The following is a 23243-nucleotide window of genomic DNA, read 5'->3' as shown; positions in this document are numbered from 1 at the left end:
CTGAGTTTTATCGGTACGTGAGTTTAGGTACAACACTGAGTTTTATTGGTACATGTACAAGAGTTTTATCGGTACGAGACTGAGTTTTATCAGTACGAGACGGAGTTTTACTATTGTGTGTTTGTAAGTCTGTCTGTTGGGAATCTTTCCAGGATATATTGTGTACTGGGAAAATTTTTGCCTGTTTCATTTCCGCCCAATATCCCTCAAATCGTTATTGGATGAATATAAAAATGGGCTAATGTAATAAAATCTGCATAACCTTAAAGCAGTAAGATATTTCTGTATGCATGGATTCGTTAACCGTGGCATGTAAATATCGACAAAACAAGGAATTATTTAAGATTTGCCATGAAATATATATGCAAAACCTAAGAATTTATTGATATTATGCAGGTATGTTGGTATTGTTCAGTGATGATTTTGTTCAACAGAAAAATTATACCGTTTTTCATTTCGGTCCGATTTTCCTCTGTCATGCACTAAAAAAAATGAAAACTAGGGAGCATATTATATTACTTTGAACTTGTCTGTCGGCCAGTTGGTCTGTCAGTCTGTAGACCAAGTCTTATCCGCTCAATATCTAAAGAACTCTTTGCTTGACAGTTACCAAACTAGTATAGTGGTTGCCCATAAAAAGTGGATGACCCCTATTGATTTTCAGTTCATAAGGTCAAAATTCAAGGGTTGGTCTGTAGCCCAAGTCTTGTCTGCTAAAGAACTCTTTGCTTGACGGTTACCAAACTTGGCACAATGGTTGTCCCAACAGAATAGATGACCCCTATTCAGGTCAATGGTCAAACTAGACATTGTAAGATACTGTCCACTCAATATCTTGAAAATGCTTTGTTTGACAAACATCAAATTTGGAACACTGGTTCTACCTAAAACGTAAATGACCTGTATTGATTTTGAGATCACAAGGTTAAGGGTCAAACTAGACATAATAAAATATTGCTCACTTAATATTTTTAGAACCATTTGCTTGACAGACATAAAACTTAGTACTCTGACTTCTCCTAAAAAGTGGATGACCTCTATCGATTTTGAGGCCATAAAGTCAAAGGTCAAGGTCAAAGTAGACATAGTAAGATATTGTCTGTTCAATATCTTGAGAACCCTTTTCTTAAAAGACATCAAACTTGGTTCACTGGTTCTACATAAGGAGTTAGTGACTCCATTTGATTTTGAAGTCAAAGGTCAATGGTTAAACCTCTATGGACATAGATATTGTTCACTCAATGTCTAAAGAATTAGATTGAAGAACCCTTTGCTTGATAGTTACCAAACATGGTACAGGGGTTGCCTCTAGAGAGTAGATGACCCTTATTCTTTTTCAGGTTTCAAAATCAATGGGGTCAAGGGTCAAATTGGACATAGTAAGCTTTGACAGATATAATACTTGGTACACAAGTATTAGCTAAGGAGTAGATGATCCATATTGATTTTGAGATCATAAGGTCAAACTGGACATAGTAAGATGTTGTCCACTAAATATCTTGAGAACCATTTACTTGACAAACATCAAATTTGGGACACTGGTGCCCCCTAAAGGGTAAATGGTCCCCACTGGTTTTCAGATCACAAGTTTAAAGGTCATGATTCAAATGACAGGTTATTTGGAAATGTCTGCTCAATATCTAGAGAGATCAAACTTATTATTATGATTGTCCCTGATTAGTAGATAACCCATGTATTGCACAATAATTACAAACATCTTAGATTTAAAATATTGATCTTTTTCAATATTGCCACGTAGGGGACATATATGTTTCTAAAACATTTCTTGTTAGGTCTTTTAATAGTGATGGACTAGCATAAACAGAAAGTGCTATTAGTAAAAAATTGTCTGTAACATAGACTTCAGAAGAAAACTCAAGAACATCAGTGTGAAGTGTGAAAAACTGAGATGGTTTCATATAAAGATGTTTAATAATCACTTCTTACTGAAAGCAGTATGATTGTAGCAGATTTTGGGATAAACTAGGGATGTTTTACTATTCATATTGTCAATCAGGTCATAGTTCAAACCCTGGAGTTGTGTTATACGTTTTTGTTGAGGTGCATCCATGATCTGTTTATAACAATCATGTGATGGCACCATACCGAAGTGTAGATTTCTCACTTCCCTATGATACAAAACTGTTCTCATGTAAAAAAAAAAAAAAAAAAAAAACATAGTGTTTAACATATTTCTCACTTCCCTACGATACAAAACTGTTCTCATATAAAAAAAAAAAAAACAAAAAAAAAAAACAAAAAAAAACCTAAAATAGTGTTTAACAGATTTCTCACTTCCCTATGATACAAAACTGTTCTCATGTAAAAAAAAAAAAAAAAAAAAAAAAAAACATAGTGTTTAACATATTTCTCACTTCCCTACGATACAAAACTGTTCTCATATAAAAAAAAAAAAAAAAAAAAAAAAAAAAAAAAAAACCTAAAATAGTGTTTAACAGATTTCTCACTTCCCTATGATACAAAACTGTTCTCATGTAAAAAAAAACAAAAAAAAAAAAAACCTAAAATAGTGTTTAACAGATTTCTCACTTCCCTATGATACAAAACTGTTCTCATGTAAAGAAAAAACAAGAGGCCCATGGGCCACATCGCTCACCTGAGTCACCTTGGCCCATATCTGAAGACTTTCCATATATATTTGCATGTAAAACTTAGTCCCTATTATGGCCCAAACTACCCTTTGCAAACTTGAATCTACATTATGTCAGAAAGCTTTCATGTAAATGTCAACTTCTTTGGCCCAATGGTTCTTGAGAAGAAGATTTTTAAAGCTTTTTCCTATATTTGTATGTAAAACTTTGACCCCCCCCCCCCCCCACTTGTGGCCCTATCCTACCCCCCAGGAGCCATGATTTGAACAAAGTTGAATCTGCACTATGTCAGAAAGTTTTCTTGTAAATATCAGCTTTTCTGACTCAGTGGTTATTGAGAAAAAGATTTTAACTATATATTTGTATGTAAAACTTTGATCCCCCCTTGGGGCCCCATCCTATCCCCGGGGGCCATGATTTGAACAAACTTGAATCTGCACTATGTCAGAAAGTTTTCATGTAAAAATCAGCTTTTTTGGCTCAGTGTTTCTTGAGAAGAAGATTTTTCCTATATATTTGTATGTAAAACTTTGATCCCCTATTGTGGCCCCATCCAACCCCCGGGGCCCATGATTTGAACAAACTTAAATCTGCATTATGTCAGGAAGCTTTCATGTAAATCTCAGCTTTTCTGGCTTAGTGGTTCTTGAGAAGAAGATTTTTAAAGTTTTTCCCTATATATTTGTGTGCAAAACTTTGATCCCCCCTTGGGGCCCCATCCTATCCCCGGGGGCCATGATTTGAACAAACTTGAATCTGCAATATGTCAGGCAGCTTTCAGGTAAATTTCAGCTCTTCTGGCCCAGTGATTCTTGAGAAGAAGATTTTTAAATGACCCCACCCTATTTTTGCATTTTTGTGATTATCTCCCCTTTGAAAGGGACATGGCCCTTCATTTGAACAAACTTGAATCCCCTACACCTAAGGATGCTTTTTGGCGAGTTTGGTTGAAATTGGCCCGGTGGTTCATGAGAAGAAGATGAAAATGTGAAAAGTTTACAGACAGATGGACAGACAGACAGACGCCGGACAAAATGTGATCAGAAAAGCTCACTTGAACCTTCGGCTCAGGTGAGCTGAAAAATTAAAATAGTGTTTAACAGATTCTCACTTCCCTATGATACAAAACTGTTCTCATGTAAAAAAAAAAAAAAAAAAAAAAAAAAAAATAGTGTTTAACATGTTTCTCACTTCCCTACAATATAAAACTGTTCTCATGTAAATACCAAAATAGTGTTTAACAGATTTCTCACTTTGCTACGATACAAAACTGTTATAGGATTAAACATTCTTTTTGAAGAATTTATCGATGTGTAAACTCCGGACATTTTACTCACAAACTGAATAAAAGTGCAAAGCACTTTTATGTTAAAGGACACAACGCATGTTTCTGAACTTTTTCATTTTTTCAGCAAAATTAACTCTTTTTATGCCTAAAACTACTTTAAATGTGTTTTAAATGAAATATTTTGCGTAGTTTTCGAGTTTGAAAGCGATGAAATTCAAATCTTGCGATATGCATATTTTCTTTCGCTAGTTTACGCGCCATTTTGTGTGACGTACATCATATGCGCCCTCGGGTTTGAAAACATCTATTAGCCATATCATAAACAGATTAGATTTAATCGACAAAAAACCAATTGTCACATTAACGGCTTGTAAATAATAATGCATTAAGATGTTTTGTGCCGTGCTCGGGTGTACTAGTTGTCGGTAGAAAGGATTTAGACTGAGTATTTTTCAATTTTTCGAAGGAAGGTACGAGAAAAAAGATGTGGATAACTTTTTTGTTGGAGCAAGAACTTTACCTTAAAAAACACACCCAGTCACCTTTTCAAACATCGCTTGGACAGAGACCCTGATAAACTGCGAGAAAATGAATATATCGAAGCTATAAGCACTGGTAGGCCTATAGCATACATTCTGTTTTGCTCTTCAAATTCAATACACACTCGGATCAACTGACCTTCACCTTGTAACAACATATATCGACGATACAATGTAACTTCTACCAACTGGTAGATTTACAACAACAAAAAATAAAGATACAAAATAATTGAACTTTTAATTATACAAATAATAGAATATTGTATTTTCTAACTTTAAATTGAATTATGAAATTATTTCTTTATTGAACTCGTAGCATCTTGAGTGCGTCAGTAGGCTATAACGCCGTGCTCCCACTTCGTACTTCCTAAAGACGTGCAGATCACAATTCAAAAATAGTAATAAGATTGCTTTATCAAAATAAAATAATGTGATTACCACTTTAAATTTGAATATTTTTATTGATTTGTGTGTGTGTTATCTTTTTCTTTCTTTCCGAAATGCACGCGTGACAATAGCTTGGCATAGGGCCTAGTTGTCAACAATTTAACGTATCATAATTTGTCTAATCCAAACATAAATAATGATTGCACTGTTTATTTTAGAAAAACAGCGCCAATTACATATGTATAAAGGAATAACATCCCCAAACAGTTTGTAGACAACGACCCATATAAACATTATTTACTCACAATTTTGCCGATTTCATACACGCTTTACTCGCTATATTTGGGTATTTACATCGTTATATGTGTGCACTGGTGGCGAACACATATAAAACTCGGACAATTTATCAACATCGATTTAAATGTTGCCCATGGTAAATTAACTAGGCCCCTAAAAGTTGAGTTTTTAATAATATCTCGCAGTACTTTCACAATCCAAAGGGCGCATGTGACGTCACTGTACCACGTGACTACCTACCTAATTAACTTGACTTTTTGAAATTGGGGCTTAGATTTAAGTCTGTATTGTGGTTAATTATCGCAAAATTTCGGCGAACGAACTATTAGAATTAATTACTATAAGCATAAAGAAGACAAAATGCATGTAATATTGTATACTTTGAAAACATGAGATATGTCCTTTAAGTTTGTGAGTAAAATGGCCGGAGTTTACACATCGATAAATTCTTCAAAAAGAATGTTTGATTCTTATAATTCCAATTCATTCACTTCATTAACAATTGCAAAAATTTGAATAGTTTCCCCGCACTATGTTATTTGTTTTCAGGCGTGTATGAATACATCGCGTTTTCGGATTTATTGATGTATAAACTCTTGTTCAGCTTTATTTTTGTCCAATCAAAACACTTGTAATAAATAACATTGGAATTATTCTCATGTAAAAAACCAAAATAGTGTTTAACAGATTTCTCACTTCCCTATGATACAAAACTGTTCTAATAATGTAAAAAACCAAAATAGTGTTTAATGTTGAAGGAATTTCCTTGTTTTATTTATGAAATTTTAAAGTCTGCACAATTTACTTGCCTGCATAAATAGAGTATAACCTGTGTTAACATATCCAAGTGCCTATTGTTTATAGATAGAGTATCATGAACCTGTTGGTAATGTCTATTTATAGACTTAGTTATGTGACAGTAACTGATGAACTACGCTCACATTATATGGGATAAATGATTCTTTGGGAGAGAGATAGGCTGTACTGTATTGTATATTTCATGTATTGTTTATTACATATATATAAATCTAACGTATAGCTGTGCTGGTTGGCATAGGGAAGTGTGATAACGCATGAAAACTAAGGAATGATGAATAAGTAATATTATTAAAATCATGATCACTTGTGGTGTCTTTTCAATTGATACAGATAACCGACTCAGCAATGGGACACAGCCATTTGAGATTTCTCTTGATGTGGACACCAATGTCCTCCGTCCAGTCTCCTCCTTCATGTCCCCAGACTCAGGATTTACAAAAAGAGCATCCACTCTCCAGAAGGACTCCAGCAAAGGCTCCACACTGACCAGGGTAAGTTACCACTCCACACTGACCAGGGTAACACTCCACACTGACCAGAGTAACACTACACACTGACCAGAGTAACACTACACACTGACCAGAGTAACACTCCACTCTGACCACAGTAAGTTACCACTCCACACTGACCAGAGTAACACCACACACTGATCAGGGTAACACTCCACACTGACCAGAGTAACACCACACACTGATCAGGGTAACACTCCACACTGACCAGAGTAACACTACACACTGACCAGGGTAACACTCCACACTGACCAGAGTAACACTCCACACTGACCAGAGTAACACTACACACTGACCAGAGTAACACTCCACACTGACCAGAGTAACACTACACACTGACCAGAGTAACACTACACACTGACCAGAGTAACACTCCACACTGACCAGAGTAACACTACACACTGACCAGAGTAATACTCCACTCTGACCACAGTAAGTTACCACTCCACACTGACCAGAGTAACACCACACACTGACCAGAGTAACACTACACACTGACCAGAGTAACACTCCACACTGACCAGAGTAACACTCCACTCTGACCACAGTAAGTTACCACTCAACACTGACCAGAGTAACACTACACACTGACCAGGGTAACACTCCACACTGACCAGAGTAACACTACACACTGACCAGAGTAATACTCCACTCTGACCACAGTAAGTTACCACTCCACACTGACCAGAGTAACACTCCACACTGACCAGAGTAACACTACACACTGACCAGGGTAACACTCCACACTGACCAGAGTAACACTCCACACTGACCAGAGTAACACTACACACTGACCAGAGTAACACTCCACACTGACCAGAGTAACACTACACACTGACCAGAGTAATACTCCACTCTGACCACAGTAAGTTACCACTCCACACTGACCAGAGTAACACCACACACTGACCAGAGTAACACTACACACTGACCAGAGTAACACTCCACACTGACCAGAGTAACACTCCACTCTGACCACAGTAAGTTACCACTCAACACTGACCAGAGTAACACTACACACTGACCAGGGTAACACTCCACACTGACCAGAGTAACACTACACACTGACCAGAGTAATACTCCACTCTGACCACAGTAAGTTACCACTCCACACTGACCAGAGTAACACTCCACACTGACCAGAGTAACACTACACACTGACCAGAGTAACACTACACACTGACCAGAGTAACACTACACACTGACCAGAGTAATACTCCACTCTGACCACAGTAAGTTACCACTCCACACTGACCAGAGTAACACTCCACACTGACCAGAGTAACACTCCACTCTGACCACAGTAAGTTACCACTCCACACTGACCAGAGTAACACCACACACTGATCAGGGTAACACTCCACACTGACCAGAGTAACACTACACACTGACCAGAGTAGCACTCCACACTGACCAGAGTAACACTCCACACTGACCAGAGTAACACTCCACTCTGACCACAGTAAGTTACCACTCCACACTGACCAGAGTAACACTCCACACTGACCAGAGTAACACTACACACTGACCAGAGTAACACTCCACACTGACCAGAGTAACACTACACACTGACCACAGTAAGTTACCACTGCACACTGACCAGAGTAACACACCACACTGATCAGAGTAACACTACACACTGACCAGAGTAACACTCCACACTGACCAGAGTAACACTACACACTGACCAGAGTAACACACCACACTGACCAGAGTAACACTCCACACTGACCAGAGTAACACTACACACTGACCAGGGTAACACTCCACACTGATCAGGGCAACACTCCACACTGACCAGAGTAACACTCCACACTGACCAGAGTAATACTCCACTCTGACCACAGTAAGTTACCACTCAACACTGACCAGAGTAACACTCCACACTGACCAGAGTAACACTACACACTGACCAGAGTAACACTACACACTGATCAGGGTAACACTCCACACTGACCAGAGTAACACTACACACTGACCAGAGTAACACTCCACACTGACCAGAGTAGCACTCCACACTGACCAGAGTAACACTCCACACTGACCAGAGTAACACTACACACTGACCAGAGTAACACTACACACTGACCAGAGTAACACTCCACTCTGACCACTGTAACACTCCACACTGACCAGAGTAACACCACACACTGACCAGAGTAACACTCCACTCTGACCACAGTAAGTTACCACTCCACACTGACCAGAGTAACACCACACACTGATCAGGGTAACACTCCACACTGACCAGAGTAACACACAACACTGACCAGGGTAAGTGGCTACTTTCGTATTGACTCTCACCATAACACCCCCTTGTGTTGTGGCCTTTGAATTTGTTTGTATCAACTACTTCCTTTTAAAATGGAACAACAAAGCGAGAATGTACGGGAACGTAATGGCGAGGGAGCGCATACTACACACAGCATTACAAAAAGCAGTATCCAGCACCAATCCAAATGCAGCAGTGTTTAGTAGGTCTTTGAATGGTTTTGATCTAGGACATTAAAACTAATGGTGCAGTCCTCAGGATTTAATGAACAATGCAGCATTTCATTTGATGTTAGATTTATGATCGATATACTGCTAATTGTACTAGAATATATAAGCCCGTTTAATCAGTAATTCGTCCACGGAAATCCACTGTAAATTATACTATACAACACTGGTATAATCTATTCAATTATTTGAATTGTCATGCAATGTAGGTAACATTTTGTAAATTTATATATTAATGTCAAAAATCTGTGATATTATATAGAATGATGAAATAACTGTGCTATTTGTAGCATACTTTGGGTAAGGAAGTACCCATTCCTCATATACCTGATGAGCAGGAGGAAGATGAAGACAAGAATTCTGTCAAGAGGAGGTCCACCATTTCCCCTGTCAAGGAGGACTGCAATGTTGGTAAGATGCTGGCCAGAGGGGTACTAATCAAGTATAAGTAGTCATTGTGATTGGATTCCACATTGTACAGAAAGTCATTATAGTCGGATTCTATACGTCTGTTCTACAGATGGGTCCAGTGTGAGGTTGAACTGTACAATTACACACTGATTGAAGATATTGTTGTACAGATAGGTCCTGTTTGTAGTTCTGTACAACTACTTCACTAATTTCAGTGATTCCGAAGGTCCGTCGGACATTGGCAAATGTCCGGTAATTTTTGTTTTGGTCCGATCAATATCGGTTATTGGCTGGACCAAGTGTCCGATATATTTTTTTCCAATGAAATACATGATTAGAATCATTAGATAAATTTTCAATTTTTAGCAGCATGTCCCAAAATTTATTCTGTTCTTTAGTCATTGCAAACAGATATCAAACTTCCAATCATCTTCAATTCCCCTGAATGGGTGATAATACAAGTGAGCAATATCCAGTGAAAATACAGATGTCTTTGAAGCGTTTGAATTAGGTAATAAATAACATGTAAATAAAGCGTTTAAACTGTACTCTGATTAAGAAGTATTTGAACGACATTGGCATGTTTGATTGAACAATTTGCATTTGAGTTACGCGAATTGCTCGAGTTTTAAAAAAACATGTGTATTTCATAACACTTGTGTTGAACACGGGTTGGATAAGTTTACTCCACTGACGAATCTGAAGTGAAATGCTTGGGCTAATAAAGAACATCGCCGATGCCATTTTGGGCCAGAAATTTTTAATTTACATGAAAGCTTTCTGACATTTTGTTAAAATCATGGCCCCCGGGGGTAGGGTAAGATGATAATAGGCGATCAAAGGTTTACATTGGAATATATAGGGAACATCTTAAAATCTTCTTCTCAAGAACCACTGGGCCAGAAAGTTCAAATTACATGAAATTTTAAGCTTCCTGATGATATAGTGTAATTTCAAGTTTGTCAAAACCATGGCTCCAAGGGTAAGATGGGGCCACAATAGGGGATTAATTTGCATATAAAATTTTGGTCTTGTAAAATGTGATTTGGTCCAGTAATATCTCAACCATTACTGGACGAAATGTCCAATAAGTACCAGAAGACCTTAGGAAGCACTGTAATTTTACGATATTGTTCTACAGACAGGGTCCAGTTTAAGGTTCTGTTTAATTGTATGGCTAACTTGCAGACGGGGTCCAGTTTAAGGTTCTGTTTAATTATACGGCTAACTTTACGATATTGTTCTACAGATGGGGTCCAGTTTAAGGTTCTGTTTAATTATACAGCTAACTTTATGATATTGTTCTACAGATGGGGTCCAGTTTAAGGTTCTGTTTAATTATACGGCTAACTGGACGGAGGAACTGAGCCTACAGGAGGGAGAGATAGTGACAGGGATTAAAAAGGATCGCAATGGCTGGATGTACGGGCGCAGAAACCGCACAAACGAGGTCGGGAATTTCCCAACTGTGTATGTTGAGAAAGCTACCAAGGTATTCTAATATTTTAACACAAGATTTTATTTAAGAATTATTAGTGATTTAAAGTACAGCCAATTTCCAGGGGAATACCAAAGTGTTACATCTTAAACTATATCTTTTTAAAAACTGAAATCTGATTATCATTAACAAACACTTCATTGTATTGTTACAATTGCAATTATAAGAAATGGAAAATATTTGTTATTTTGATAAAACAGGAGGACATAGAGGCTGCCAGTTTCTCTCAGCATGGCTACCCAGACAAGGAGACTGTGTACCGACAACTGCAGGTCAACAGAACCAGTCACCATGACGAGGATCTCATCGGCATAGGTACAGAAAAAGAATACTGTGTCGGGAATTCCTAAACACTGGGCATTTATTATACATACATCCTGCATAGGTACAGAAACAAAATACTGTGTCGGGAATTCCTAAACACTGGGCATTTATTATACATGTACAGTGAAACTTCTCTAAACCGGCCGGCTCTCGAACCGATAAAAACTGCCGGTTTATAGGGATGGCCGGTTTACCGAAAATTTAACATTTAGAGACATTTTATCTCAATATTGTCAAAGTAGGTACTGTTCACATTGTTCTGGTGATCTATGATAAATTATCGGTAGAGATCAAATTAGTCTGTTTCTACCTGCAGGTAATTATAAATTCTCGCTGAAATCATCTGATTTTAAACTGAATATTTATAACAGGATACTTAAAGAAAACACAGAAGCCTATTATTGGAATTCCTCTTATGTATAAACACTCTTGTTTACAGTCATCGCTTTTATCATTTACAAATTTGTTTTGACGTTTTTAAAAAGTACAGTAGTAAATATGAAATTGTAATTTGAATATTTCTTAGGAATTTTAAATCAATGGAAACCAAGAAAATTAATTTATTATTGAATAATTATCATTAACAGTCATGTGTTTGTTCTTTATCAACTACCACTTATATCCATGCGATAGCATGGTGCAACAATATGGGGTTTGATACTTATTCATTCAATATGTTCCTAACTGTTTTTTACACTTTGTACAGAATTTGGAAGGGTGGCTTGGATTAGCCAAGTGTCACTTAATCCCCATGATAACACAGGTAAACAATAGAAATTAGGGAGGCCACTTGTGTTTTTCACACCTCCAGTAGATAATTTCCCACCTGGCCAATCAGTCAATTTGCACACCTGGCCCATTATGATCACCCTCTGGCCAAAATGTTCTAGTCTTCAAAAAGTGGCCAGTATTATAAGGGTAAATTACACATGTTTTTTAACAAATGTACTTTAAAAAGTGGCCGATGTCCGGTTTTCAGGGGTGGCTGGTTTTGTAAGACTTTCTTTGTAAGGAAATGTTAAGATTTCTGCCGGGACTTTGAAAATCGGCCGATATTTAGAGAGAACCGGTTTCTGAGGGGCCGGTTTCAAGAAGTTTCACTGTACATACATCCTGCACAGGTACAGAAACAAACTACTGTGTCGGGAATTCCTAAACACTATGCATTTATTATACATGTACATACATCCTGCATAGGATTTACCAAATACAATTCATCAAATTGTTGTTTGTAGGTCACCTAAGTCACTCAAGTGACCATTTGTAGTTGTCCATCAGCATTTCATATAATCAACTTCTTTGGAAGTACACAGCCATTTTTTCATTAAATTTGGTAGGAAACATTTTTCGGGGTAAGAGGAACTAAAATTGTCATTGTGAATTTCGTGGTCACTGCATCCCTGGAGCCAAAGAGGTGGGGATCAAAACTGGGGTGGGGATCAAAACTAGAAAAATCTTTAATCAGGGACATCTAGCAGACAAAATGTGTGTATAGTCATGATGAGCAAATGAACATGCGTTATTTCTTTTTAAATCTTCTTCATGACAACTGGACACAAACACTGAAACCGAGTACAGGGTTCTGGTGTTGGGCGAGTTTTATGGCTCATGATAAAAATGTGTCAATTCTTTAAACATCTACTTACTATGGCCATGGTCTATATGAAGAGCATGTAGCCGTCTACCTAAATTGTGAAATTCCGTATACAGCTGTGTCAGGGGTTCTGGCTCTAGGGCAGAGCTAAAGAGGAAAGAGGAAAAAAAGTGATGATAGATTTTATTTAATAAAATCATCCTCTTTACTTTGGTGCATTATTACAAAATACTGTGTGTATGGTTAAGAAGAATATGAAGACTACAATCAAAATTGTGTAGTTCATGTCCCCAGGACATTTACTGAGAGCAACAGTAAAAATACAGTACATTTACATTTTCAAAATGATTTAGCTGTCATTCTTAGACTTGGGGAAAAAAACTTCATCAGAAAAACTAAGCACAATATATTTTCATTCTTTAAAACTAATTTACCCTTGTTTGATATAGCTGTTGATTGTAGAGTTGGTGCGTCTTTCTCGGGTCAGAATTATAAACCTTTAAGGCCCACAGATCAAACTATTGTTTAAAGACAAAAAAGTTTTGTTTTTACGATACAACCTACATAAACTGATATTTACAGAGCATCGAGCCTTGCATTACTATGCTGCAGAAGATGAACACGATCTGTCATTTGATAAAGGGGATACCATTATTGTCTATGAAGTCAATGAAAATGGTTGGTGGAAAGGTAGCCATGGTGATGAGGTTGGCTGGTTCCCAGGAAGTTATGTGGAGGTTTGTGTCAGAACATATGTCACAGATTTTATGTCACACATCAGTTACTTAACAACTCATTCCTCATGTAACAAACATTCTTTTGGTTAATTCCCACATCATTGATGGAGTATATCATCTAATGTATCATAAGTTGTTTTGACATTGTTGCTATGTGTTGCTATGTTTCATATCATGACAATATATATTTTTCACATTCACAGGCAGTTAGGCCATCAGAGGTGATTTCATTGTCATATGCATGCCATTTTTGTGATTTGGATTTTGCTTTATATTGGTTTGATATTGAAATGAAGACAGATCTTAGTGATTAATTTGAATGCAGAATTTTTGGAAGACTGGATTAAGTTTGTTTTACTTGATCTGATGAATGTTTAGGAATAAAGCATCCCTCAGTTCACTATGTGTTGACCAATAGTAACATTTCCCTACATTTTCTCCAGGAATAGTGTCTTAAAACAGTTGCAGTATGTATATACATGTATATTACATGTATTCTTTATGATTTTTAAATTCTGGTGATATTCAGATTATCCTCTGCTCTGGAGGCTAACATTTAACTTTGGTTTATTATATCATTGCATCTATTTTGGTACAACCCTCAGCATGGTTTTTAATCAAATTGTTAAGTGGAGCTCGAGTTATTGAAAAAATTACTTGTAATTCTGCACAGTACATTTTAATTAGGTCAAGCAGTCCTTTGTGTCATAAAAAAGTATTTACATGGTGACTTGCTAAGTCTATGAGACCCAGATTATTTGTATTTTGAACGTGTTGAAGTTGACCTATAGGCCTTTTGTGAAAAGATTTTTAAAGAATATTTACATCGTTATACTGTGATGTATGTATTGAGTTCTAAGTCTTCAATTTGAAAGATTGGGAATGTATATTTAGAATAGTGTATATTTTGATGTACTGTATATACTCGCCTCTAAATCCGATTTTTGGGAGTTAAAATTTGGTCCAAAACTCAATGTCCGACTTATAGGAGTGTCCTAAGAAGATTAGTATTTTTCTGGATGGCGTAATGTATAGCTTAGTTTTATTTAAACTACAAAAACATGGACAAAGTAAACAAACTGTTACAGTTTAATTTGCTGAGAATAAAAAGTGAAATATCGATGTCATATCCCAAAACATTATTGGAACAAGGATAAATATATAAGAGCATTGATATGAAATTGATTTGTTGGGGGAAAATATCAAATATCGGTGCAGGAGAACCGACTTATAGGCGAGTATATACGGTATTCTATGTAGAAATTCCTTATTTAGTTTGAAGAATTCGTCCTTGCCCATCATTCATATTGTGATGATAAAGTTGAGACAGATGCAGTGACATTATCTAACAGCTGCAAGGTTAATAAATGGTTTATACTTTTGATACGAAAGAAGGCTACAATTTTTTAACATTCTTCCTACACAGTGCAGAACCTCAATTATACAATAGAAATTAATCGATTTTCTATTTGATTTACAGTCAACATCAGGGACTCCTTTCTGTTGAATTTCTTATTTTAGACATAATACATGTTCAAAAAAAAAAATAAATTTAGGAACCACATCAGGCTGTCTTCATTTCTATACTGATCATTGAGAAATAATGATCAGTGGTTTGTTCAAGTTTATTTTTAGTATTCTTATATAAAGAGCAGTCAGTATAGGTAAACTTCGATTGGTAGCTTGTGCTGCAAGTATCAGTTCATATTAAGGTGGAATAACACTAATTTATCATAATGGCTGACTTCCTTTTGAAACACAAATTGAAAAATTAATATCAGTTGTATATTCCTTGTCCTTTTAAGTCTAATTGCCAGATAAATAATTGGCTTAACATCTGTAGATTAATTACTGTAAGGAGTTCACTTTTTTCAAGTTACTTTCTACTATAATTACATTATTTTAAAAACTTAAGCAAATTTGAAAGTCTTATATTTGAAAATGTTATTGCACATATCCTCCGCTTTCCATCTATGTCAGTTCTCTGATGTGTTATTCATCCTTAAGAGAAATAATCACATTTTACATGTAAATTTCAGACATTTAATGTGTTAATAGTATTTCTCTTATCCATAGAGAAGGAAAGGAAAGATTGTCATTACTATAGTGAAAGGATGTGTCAGTAAAATCATAGTTCTGATCAAACAACACTCATTGACAGTAAACACAAACTAAATTCTAACCAGGAAAAGCAACAGGAGTGTGTATCTGATATATTGTGACATAGTACAGTGTGTTATGTTTATTAAGTTTTCTGCCCACTTGGGGATATTGTTTGCTGAGCTTGTGAGTTGTTGTGAAACTGCTATATACATATATCCATATATTGTGCTGTTCTTCTCCAAACCTTTTTGATGTAGAATTTCATTAACCACCAGTCTGCATTTAAGTACATATACAGTGAAACCTGTCTAATCCGACATGCACTGGGAGACATTAAGTACAGTGAAACCTGTCTAATCCGACACACACTGGGAAACATTAAGTACAGTGAAACCTAGCTGTCTAATCCAACATTCACTGGGAGACATTAAGAACAGTGAAACCTGTGTAATCCGACATTCACTGGGAGACAAATTTTTGTCTCAATATTCATTGTGTTGGAATAACCAGTGTAAAACAATGAGAATATGAAACTGAAAATAAGGGGCAAAATGTCCAGTGAAACGGATTACACAGGTGTCGGATTAAGCTTACTATAATACATGCATTGATACAGAAACATCAGAATGCTGTTAGCAAACTTTTTTCTGTTACAATTAAATGATTTACTTTGTTGTGTTAGCTTTGCTTAATCCATAATATCATAAATCAGTTTCAGATCAGGAAAATAAATTTAGCTTCATTTCTGTGTAGCAGGTGCTCTCTGTTCATATGAGACAATAAATGGTGGAGAATATAAAATCATTGTTCATATTTGTACCATTGTAGGACATGTCTGAGTCATTAGAACTTCTGAATGGTGCAGTTTAGTGCTATAATATTCTTCATATTGATTCACAGTGATTGTGATTTATAATATCATAAGCACATTATTACAGTGTCATTCATATCCGAATCTCTGATGAGCTTTTGTAGATATTTTTTATTCACTGTGTTCTATTTTGATTCTTGATTTGATTCCAGTACATGTAGAAAATTTTCTAGTAGATGTGCAGAGAGTCCACTTACTGTAGAATATAAATATGATCTAAACAATGATAGTCCACTTACTGTAGAATATAAATAGTGATCTAAAACAATGAACAAGGAAGAATCCACTGAAAGTCATAAAAAAAACCCACATAAGTATTCTGTGTAGTAGTAGATATGTTGATTTAGTTCTCCTTTCTGTTTTGTAGCTTGTGGATGAAGATCCAACAGAACTTAAATACAAAGGACCAGGGGAGCTTACTATTCGTTCTGATGATAGAATTCGCTCTAGTTCATTCTTATCCGTGGGGTCAGCTACCAACATATCCAAAACATCAGATGAAGAAACGGGCTCGGTGTGCTCCACTGGTACCACAGACAGTAGGCGGCGCCCAGTCAGGAAAGCACCACCTCCTCCAGTGGATCTCAAGAGTCCACGTACCCCCACAACGAAACAGCCGCCAAGACCACCCTCACTTGTACCCTGGGCCATTCATACTGAGTCCACTCCAAATGACAAATCAGCAAATTGGAGTCGTGATTTCAGCCCGAGTGGCAGCTGCAAGAGTATCAGTGAATCCGATTCAGTGGATGGAGCTATAAATACTAGTAGGTCCCTGAAACCAGAGGTGCCCAAAAGGTTTATAAAGCCCAAACTGGTGAAAATATCAAAGAAGAAAATAAACCTGAAACCCTCTTCCAGTTCAGTTCGGGCTTCCAAATCCCCCCCTCCTCCCCGCCCTGATTTTCCCAAACATATACCCAAGAGTCCACTCAACAGAAGTAAGGATGAGAGCAATCAGTACAGTAAGCTCAATGGGACTGCAAACTCCTTCACAGAGAGCCAAGACATGCGGTCCAACAGCCAGAACAACTCCGCAGTCACCGACTCGGACATCAGTGGGGTGGAGGCTTTGCAGTTTTCCAGCTCAGAAAAGGACCAAAGTTCTGTACAGAATAAGAGTGAAAATGAGGGTGCTGCTGACATAAACTCTGAACCAAAAAGCAGGGAACAAAATGAGCAAGCCTCTGGCCTGTCGTCATTTAAGAACAAATCTAAAGAATTATCTCCAAATGAAGCAAGACACTCAACGCCAAAATACCATGCAACTCCAAACTTTTCTGATTCTTCACTTGTTAAGAGTAAGAAAATGAATGGTAGTGTGGATGCTAACAGTTCTGTCCCAGAAACAGAGACAAGTATTACTGAAGTGTCGGGATTGGATGAAACTGATGGAGATGTAAACAGCCCAAAAGTCCCACCAAGTCCCAAGCGTAGCCGCCTTCCCATGCTGTCTGGGATCGATGCAGGGGCCAATGTTCGTCGAGCTCGTTCCAAAGAGCGTCCACCTCCTGTTGCTCCAAAGCCAATAAACAGAAAGTCTCAGATTCAGAGGCTGAGATCATTAGAACGCAGCCAATCAGAGGTTGAGAATTCATCACATGACCAGTCCTCATTACAAGATGATAGCAGCAGTATTTTGATACATGATGGCTTGGATTCTTCAAATAATAATTCCACACACCTGAATGATAGTCACAATCAAAGTAATTCTACTTCACAGATTAAAAAATCAAGTACACCTGTTCAACAAAATCCCCAGAAATTTTCCGCAAAACAGACTACAAATAGTAGTCGTATTCCCAAAACAGCAAGTGGGGCTACAAAACGGCCTGGTTCAGCAGTCACTGGGAAACCTTCAGAAAACTCGGACAAAAATTTCAGTAAGCAAACATCGGCCACTTCACAAGGGTCTGGTGGTTTTCCTGAAATGATCTCTCCAGGAAAACCCCCAACCCCAAAACCAAAACGACCAGACAATCCACCAAACAAATCTGATAGTCAAACACCAACACGTAGGAAAACCAGTGCTAGTCCAAGTCGCATTCCTTTAGGGAAATCTCCTACTCGCAAACCTTCTGACTCTGGTGCTAAAACAAAAATACCTCAGAATCATTCTCCTAACAAAAAATCTAGTAACATGGACGTGAAATCAACATCCAAGATTCCCACAATTCCCTCGACAAATGGACAAAGAAATGGACTTCCCAAGACACCACCTGTAGAAAGTCCGAGTAGTCGTGCCAGAGCACTCTCTACTGATTCCCCAAAGGGCAGCCCCTCCAAAAGGGGACAGAGTAGCATCCCAAAGCCTCCAAGACCCAGTAAACCCTTCATTCCGCTGGATGAAGTAGGAGCAGGGGGAGACAACTCGACTGCTCCATCACACCACAGGTACTTGACATGCATAGAGCAATTTAGATATTGCCACAGAAGATCTTGGACATTAGTTATCTTTATGGTGAAAACCTTTTTGGGGGTTAATTTTGCTTAATCACTTTACAGGCTCCAGTTGAAGAAAGCTGTGTCTGGATATGAAGCCCTCAATGAATTTGAACTGTCTTTCAGTGAGGGAAGTCTTATAACAGTGATAAGTGAGGTAAATAACAATTATATCACCATGTTTATTCAGGTGATTTATCAGTACATCATAGTGATTAGTCAGGTAGCTTAATAGTACATCACAGTGATTAGTATTAAAGACCGAGAAAATAAGCACCGCCTTCAAATTTATCTGGCCTGTGAACCCTTGTCAATCAGGAGAAATTGAGCTTCACATTCGATGCAAGAAATTGATGGACATTTAGTGACTAGTCTTTGTGTATACCTTATCTATCTTATCAGGCGATCGAGGCGCCTGTGCAATATTTTGATGCTTACCGTGTAATCCAACTGGAAAGGGAATTTTCATGTAGAGATAGTCATGAATACAATAATAGTAGTAAATTTTGCATACAATTACATCAATTATAATAGAATATAGTAGGGTATGCTTAGGAATGGGTATGATTGATTTTATGCTAAACAGATTAGTAAATGCATTGTACGTTAAAATTTTGTTTACACTCATTTAAAAATTTATAAGCGTAATTTTCCCTCGAAACATGGTGACAAACGTGTATGTAACTGCAATCTTATTAAAATTAGACGTTAAATCCTCTCGTATATTCGCATACACATGTATGCAAATACGCGAGTGGATCTAACATCTTATTTTAATTAGATTGATGTAACTGTCAACTTATTGGAAGAGAAGTTACCCGCTATAAGGGCTCTTTTTTGTATATAATGGTTGGAATTAGGATCCAGAGTAAGAACAAATTCTTCGTCTGGACCAGTTATTGAAGGAACTGCCGGACAATCCGAATATCCTGACTGTTTTTGTAGACCATGCGTTATGACTACCATGAATTTTTCAATCTTACAAAAACGTACAGGCAATGCAGGTAACACTGATAACACCCTGTGTATTTGGGATGGTATATACAAGCAAGGGTTTCCTCGGGCTTGGGGCTTCACTCCTGCCTTAAATTAGCTCCGCCCCTTACTTAACTTACCTGAGGAAAACCGACCGGTTGAAATCCTCGGTCTTTAAAGGCAACTTAATGGTACAAGTACAGTGCTCCCTCAATATATTGCCAACTTTTGTTCAAGGTGAATTTGGGCAATAAAGTAGGGGTGGCAATATAACGAATTCACCATTACGAACAATTCACTGAGCAGTCAAAAGAAATTTAATACCATTAAGTTTTTTGGATGCCATTCTGTATAAACATTTAGATTATCTTGAGCAATTCAGCAATTATTAGTAATTAACCTGAATACCTTGTCCATACTGTCACACTTCAATGCACCTCTCTCAAAGTACAGGAGTGGTTACTGATGGGTGTTAGGTAATTGACATTATTATCGAGGGTAAACCCTACAACATTTGACCATTTGCTTGTGTAAATCAGTGCCATATGACATTATGCAGGGTTGGCATTATAACGGGGTGTTAACATGGGAGGAAATTTTAGGATTTTTAGGCAATAAGGGGGGGGGGGGGGCAATATATCGAGGGAGCACTGTAAATCTCTGTTAAATGTGCTTATCAGAGTATTTAAATGGTAATAGTTCACTGTATTAATGAATATACAAGTTGTACCATGAGATACAAGGTTCTCTGTTGTGTTTATCATAGGATGCAGACAACCCTGGGTGGTGTGTTGGACGGCTTCCAGACGGCACAACGGGGCGGTACCACGCCAGTTTTGTGGAAGATCTTCCTCTAGAGGGACTCACGGCTGTATAACCAAAAAAGCTGTCCACATTGTCTTGCCATGAAGAGATAGATCATGCTTGTCTTTACTTGTCTGCTTTATTCCTGATGTAGTTTGGATTTACACAATATTTATAGACAAGATGAGATAATGTTGTCTTTCAAGAGACGAGCCATGAAATTTTTCTGACGGTTATGAGTTTCATTTGTTTTTCTTGTGTGAAAATGATTGTACATGTACCTGTAAAAACTTAAATCTGTGTGTGTTTTAATGTTTATACGCAATGCATTTAATGCATCCATTGAAAATATTGGCACTTTTGAATGTTCTTAAAGATGTGCAGTAATTTTCCAAGTGTCTAGTGCTTTGATTAACTGACTTTTGATAGTTGTTTTAATTTTTTTCCGTCTGTTTTTAGATATTTCTCTTTGAAAATTGTTGCATTAACACGTGCATTCAGTGAAACAATGGTTGAGCACTGCAATGTTTAAGAACTTAGATATGCCAAAGATGGTAATTATATTTATTGCCAACTGTTTAATTGATCGAATGAAAGCTTTAATAAATAAACATTTTATGAAAATGAAATCAGACTTGACTCTTGTTCTGATATGGTTCATCACAGCTGCAGAGGATGAATGAAGCTTAAGCATAACTTTGTATTGATAGATACTGTAAAAGTAATGAACATTAAGGCAGCTCCACCCTCATGTGACTTTGCTTTTTTATGGGTTCAAAATAGAAGAAAACTATTAATTCCCTCTTGATATAGTTAGCTAAGTTTAATCAATAAACAAAGAAAATGGATGTGTTGCCACCATTTTACAGATGTCAGGCGTACTTAAACAAAAGTATACTGCACGTATTATCAAAATCTGGAAAATACCAGCACATGGGTAATTCATGCTCTTGACAGCATTTTTAAATGTTTATGGGAAATATATATATTTTTCAGTATCAAATAGTTTACTTGCTTATTTTATTGTACACATTGAATAAATTTCATACAAACCATATACATGTATTTGTCATGCACAAAGATTAAATATTTCTATGATGGAACATGAGGATGGAGTTATAGGTACCATAAAGCAATATACTTACACTGATTATAGCTGTCATTTTGGTGTTGTAAAATTGTGATTTCCTATTTCAATGAAAGCAAAAAATAAGGATTATAAACCTATATTATTTGATATGTTAGTAAACCTATTCAGAGTCTATTATACAACTCTTTATTGGGAGTATTTGATGTGTTAATAAACCTATTCAGATCCTATTATATAACTCTTTATTGGGAGTATTTAATGTGTTAGTAAACCTATTCAGAGCCTATTATATAACAGTAAACCTATTCAGAGCCTATTATATAACTCTTTATTGGGAGTATTTAATGTGTTAGTAAACCTATTCAGAGCCTATTATACAACTCTTTATTGGGAGTATTTAATGTGTTAGTAAACCTATTCAGAGCCTATTATACAACTCTTTATTAAGAGTATTTAATATGTTAGTAAACCTATTCAGAGCCTATTATATAACTCTTTATTGGGAGTATTTAATATGTTAATAAACCTATTCAGAGCCTATTATATAACTCTTTATTGGGAGTATTTAATATGTTAGTAAACCTATTCAGAGCCTATTATATAACAGTAAACCTATTCAGGGCCTATTATATAACTCTTTATTGGGAGTATTTAATGTGTTAGTAAACCTATTCAGGGCCTATTATATAACAGTAAACCTATTCAGAGCCTATTATATAACTCTTTATTGGGAGTATTTAATGTGTTAGTAAACCTATTCAGAGCCTATTATACAACTCTTTATTGGGAGTATTTAATGTGTTAGTAAACCTATTCAGAACCTATGATATATCTCTTTATTGGGAGTCTTTAATGTGTTAGTAAACCTATTCAGAGCCTATTGAATAACTCTTTATTGGGAGTATTTAATATGTTAGTAAACCTATTCAGAGCCTATTATATATCTCTTTATTGGGAGTATTTAATGTGTTAGTAAACCTATTCAGAGCCTATTATATAACAGTAAACCTATTCAGAACCTATTATATAACTCTTTATTGGGAGTATTTAATATGTTAGTAAACCTATTCAGAGCCTATTATATATCTCTTTATTGGGAGTATTTAATGTGTTAGTAAACCTATTCAGGGCCTATTATATAACAGTAAACCTATTCAGAGCCTATTATATAACTCTTTATTGGGAGTATTTAATGTGTTAGTAAACCTATTCAGGGCCTATTATATAACTCTGTATTGGGAGTATTTAATGTGTTAGTAAACCTATTCAGAGCCTATTATACAACTCTTTATTGGGAGTATTTAATGTGTTAGTAAACCTATTCAGAACCTATGATATATCTCTTTATTGGGAGTCTTTAATGTGTTAGTAAACCTATTCAGAGCCTATTATATAACAGTAAACCTATTCAGAGCCTATTATATAACAGTAAACCTATTCAGAG

General features: G+C 36.5%; 1 protein-coding gene and 1 long non-coding RNA gene across 24 annotated transcripts in view; one reads left to right on the top strand and one right to left on the bottom strand.

The window, feature by feature from the left end:
- Positions 1–21338, top strand: part of LOC125678472 (mucin-2-like) — a 39283-nt gene extending 17945 nt beyond the window's left edge. For 13 of the 23 annotated variants that reach the window (XM_056155446.1, XM_048916943.2, XM_048916942.2 and 10 more), the window contains 9 exons: positions 6273–6433; positions 9241–9361; positions 10672–10853; positions 11060–11174; positions 13360–13514; positions 13718–13735; positions 16856–18882; positions 18994–19087; positions 20672–21338. In XM_056155446.1, the coding sequence (XP_056011421.1) occupies positions 6273–6433; positions 9241–9361; positions 10672–10853; positions 11060–11174; positions 13360–13514; positions 13718–13735; positions 16856–18882; positions 18994–19087; positions 20672–20782 (2984 nt within the window). In that variant the 3' untranslated portion in view covers positions 20783–21338. The remainder of the gene's footprint in view (positions 1–6272; positions 6434–9240; positions 9362–10671; positions 10854–11059; positions 11175–13359; positions 13515–13717; positions 13736–16855; positions 18883–18993; positions 19088–20671) is intronic. The other 10 variants (XM_056155456.1, XM_056155447.1, XM_056155452.1 and 7 more) reach the window with 1 other exon arrangement.
- On the bottom strand, positions 1533–2832 carry LOC130051973 (uncharacterized). The gene is made up of 2 exons (XR_008800262.1): positions 2523–2832; positions 1533–2440 (listed from the first exon to the last, which is right to left on the bottom strand). It is a non-coding gene; the product is annotated as an uncharacterized LOC130051973 (long non-coding RNA).
- Positions 21339–23243: the final 1905 nt, after the last annotated feature.

Source organism: Ostrea edulis, chromosome 2 (assembly GCF_947568905.1).
Source record: "Ostrea edulis chromosome 2, xbOstEdul1.1, whole genome shotgun sequence".
Lineage (NCBI taxonomy): Eukaryota > Metazoa > Mollusca > Bivalvia > Ostreida > Ostreidae > Ostrea > Ostrea edulis.
Note: the sequence above shows the minus strand (reverse complement) of the source record. Positions and strands in the feature narration are given on the sequence as shown.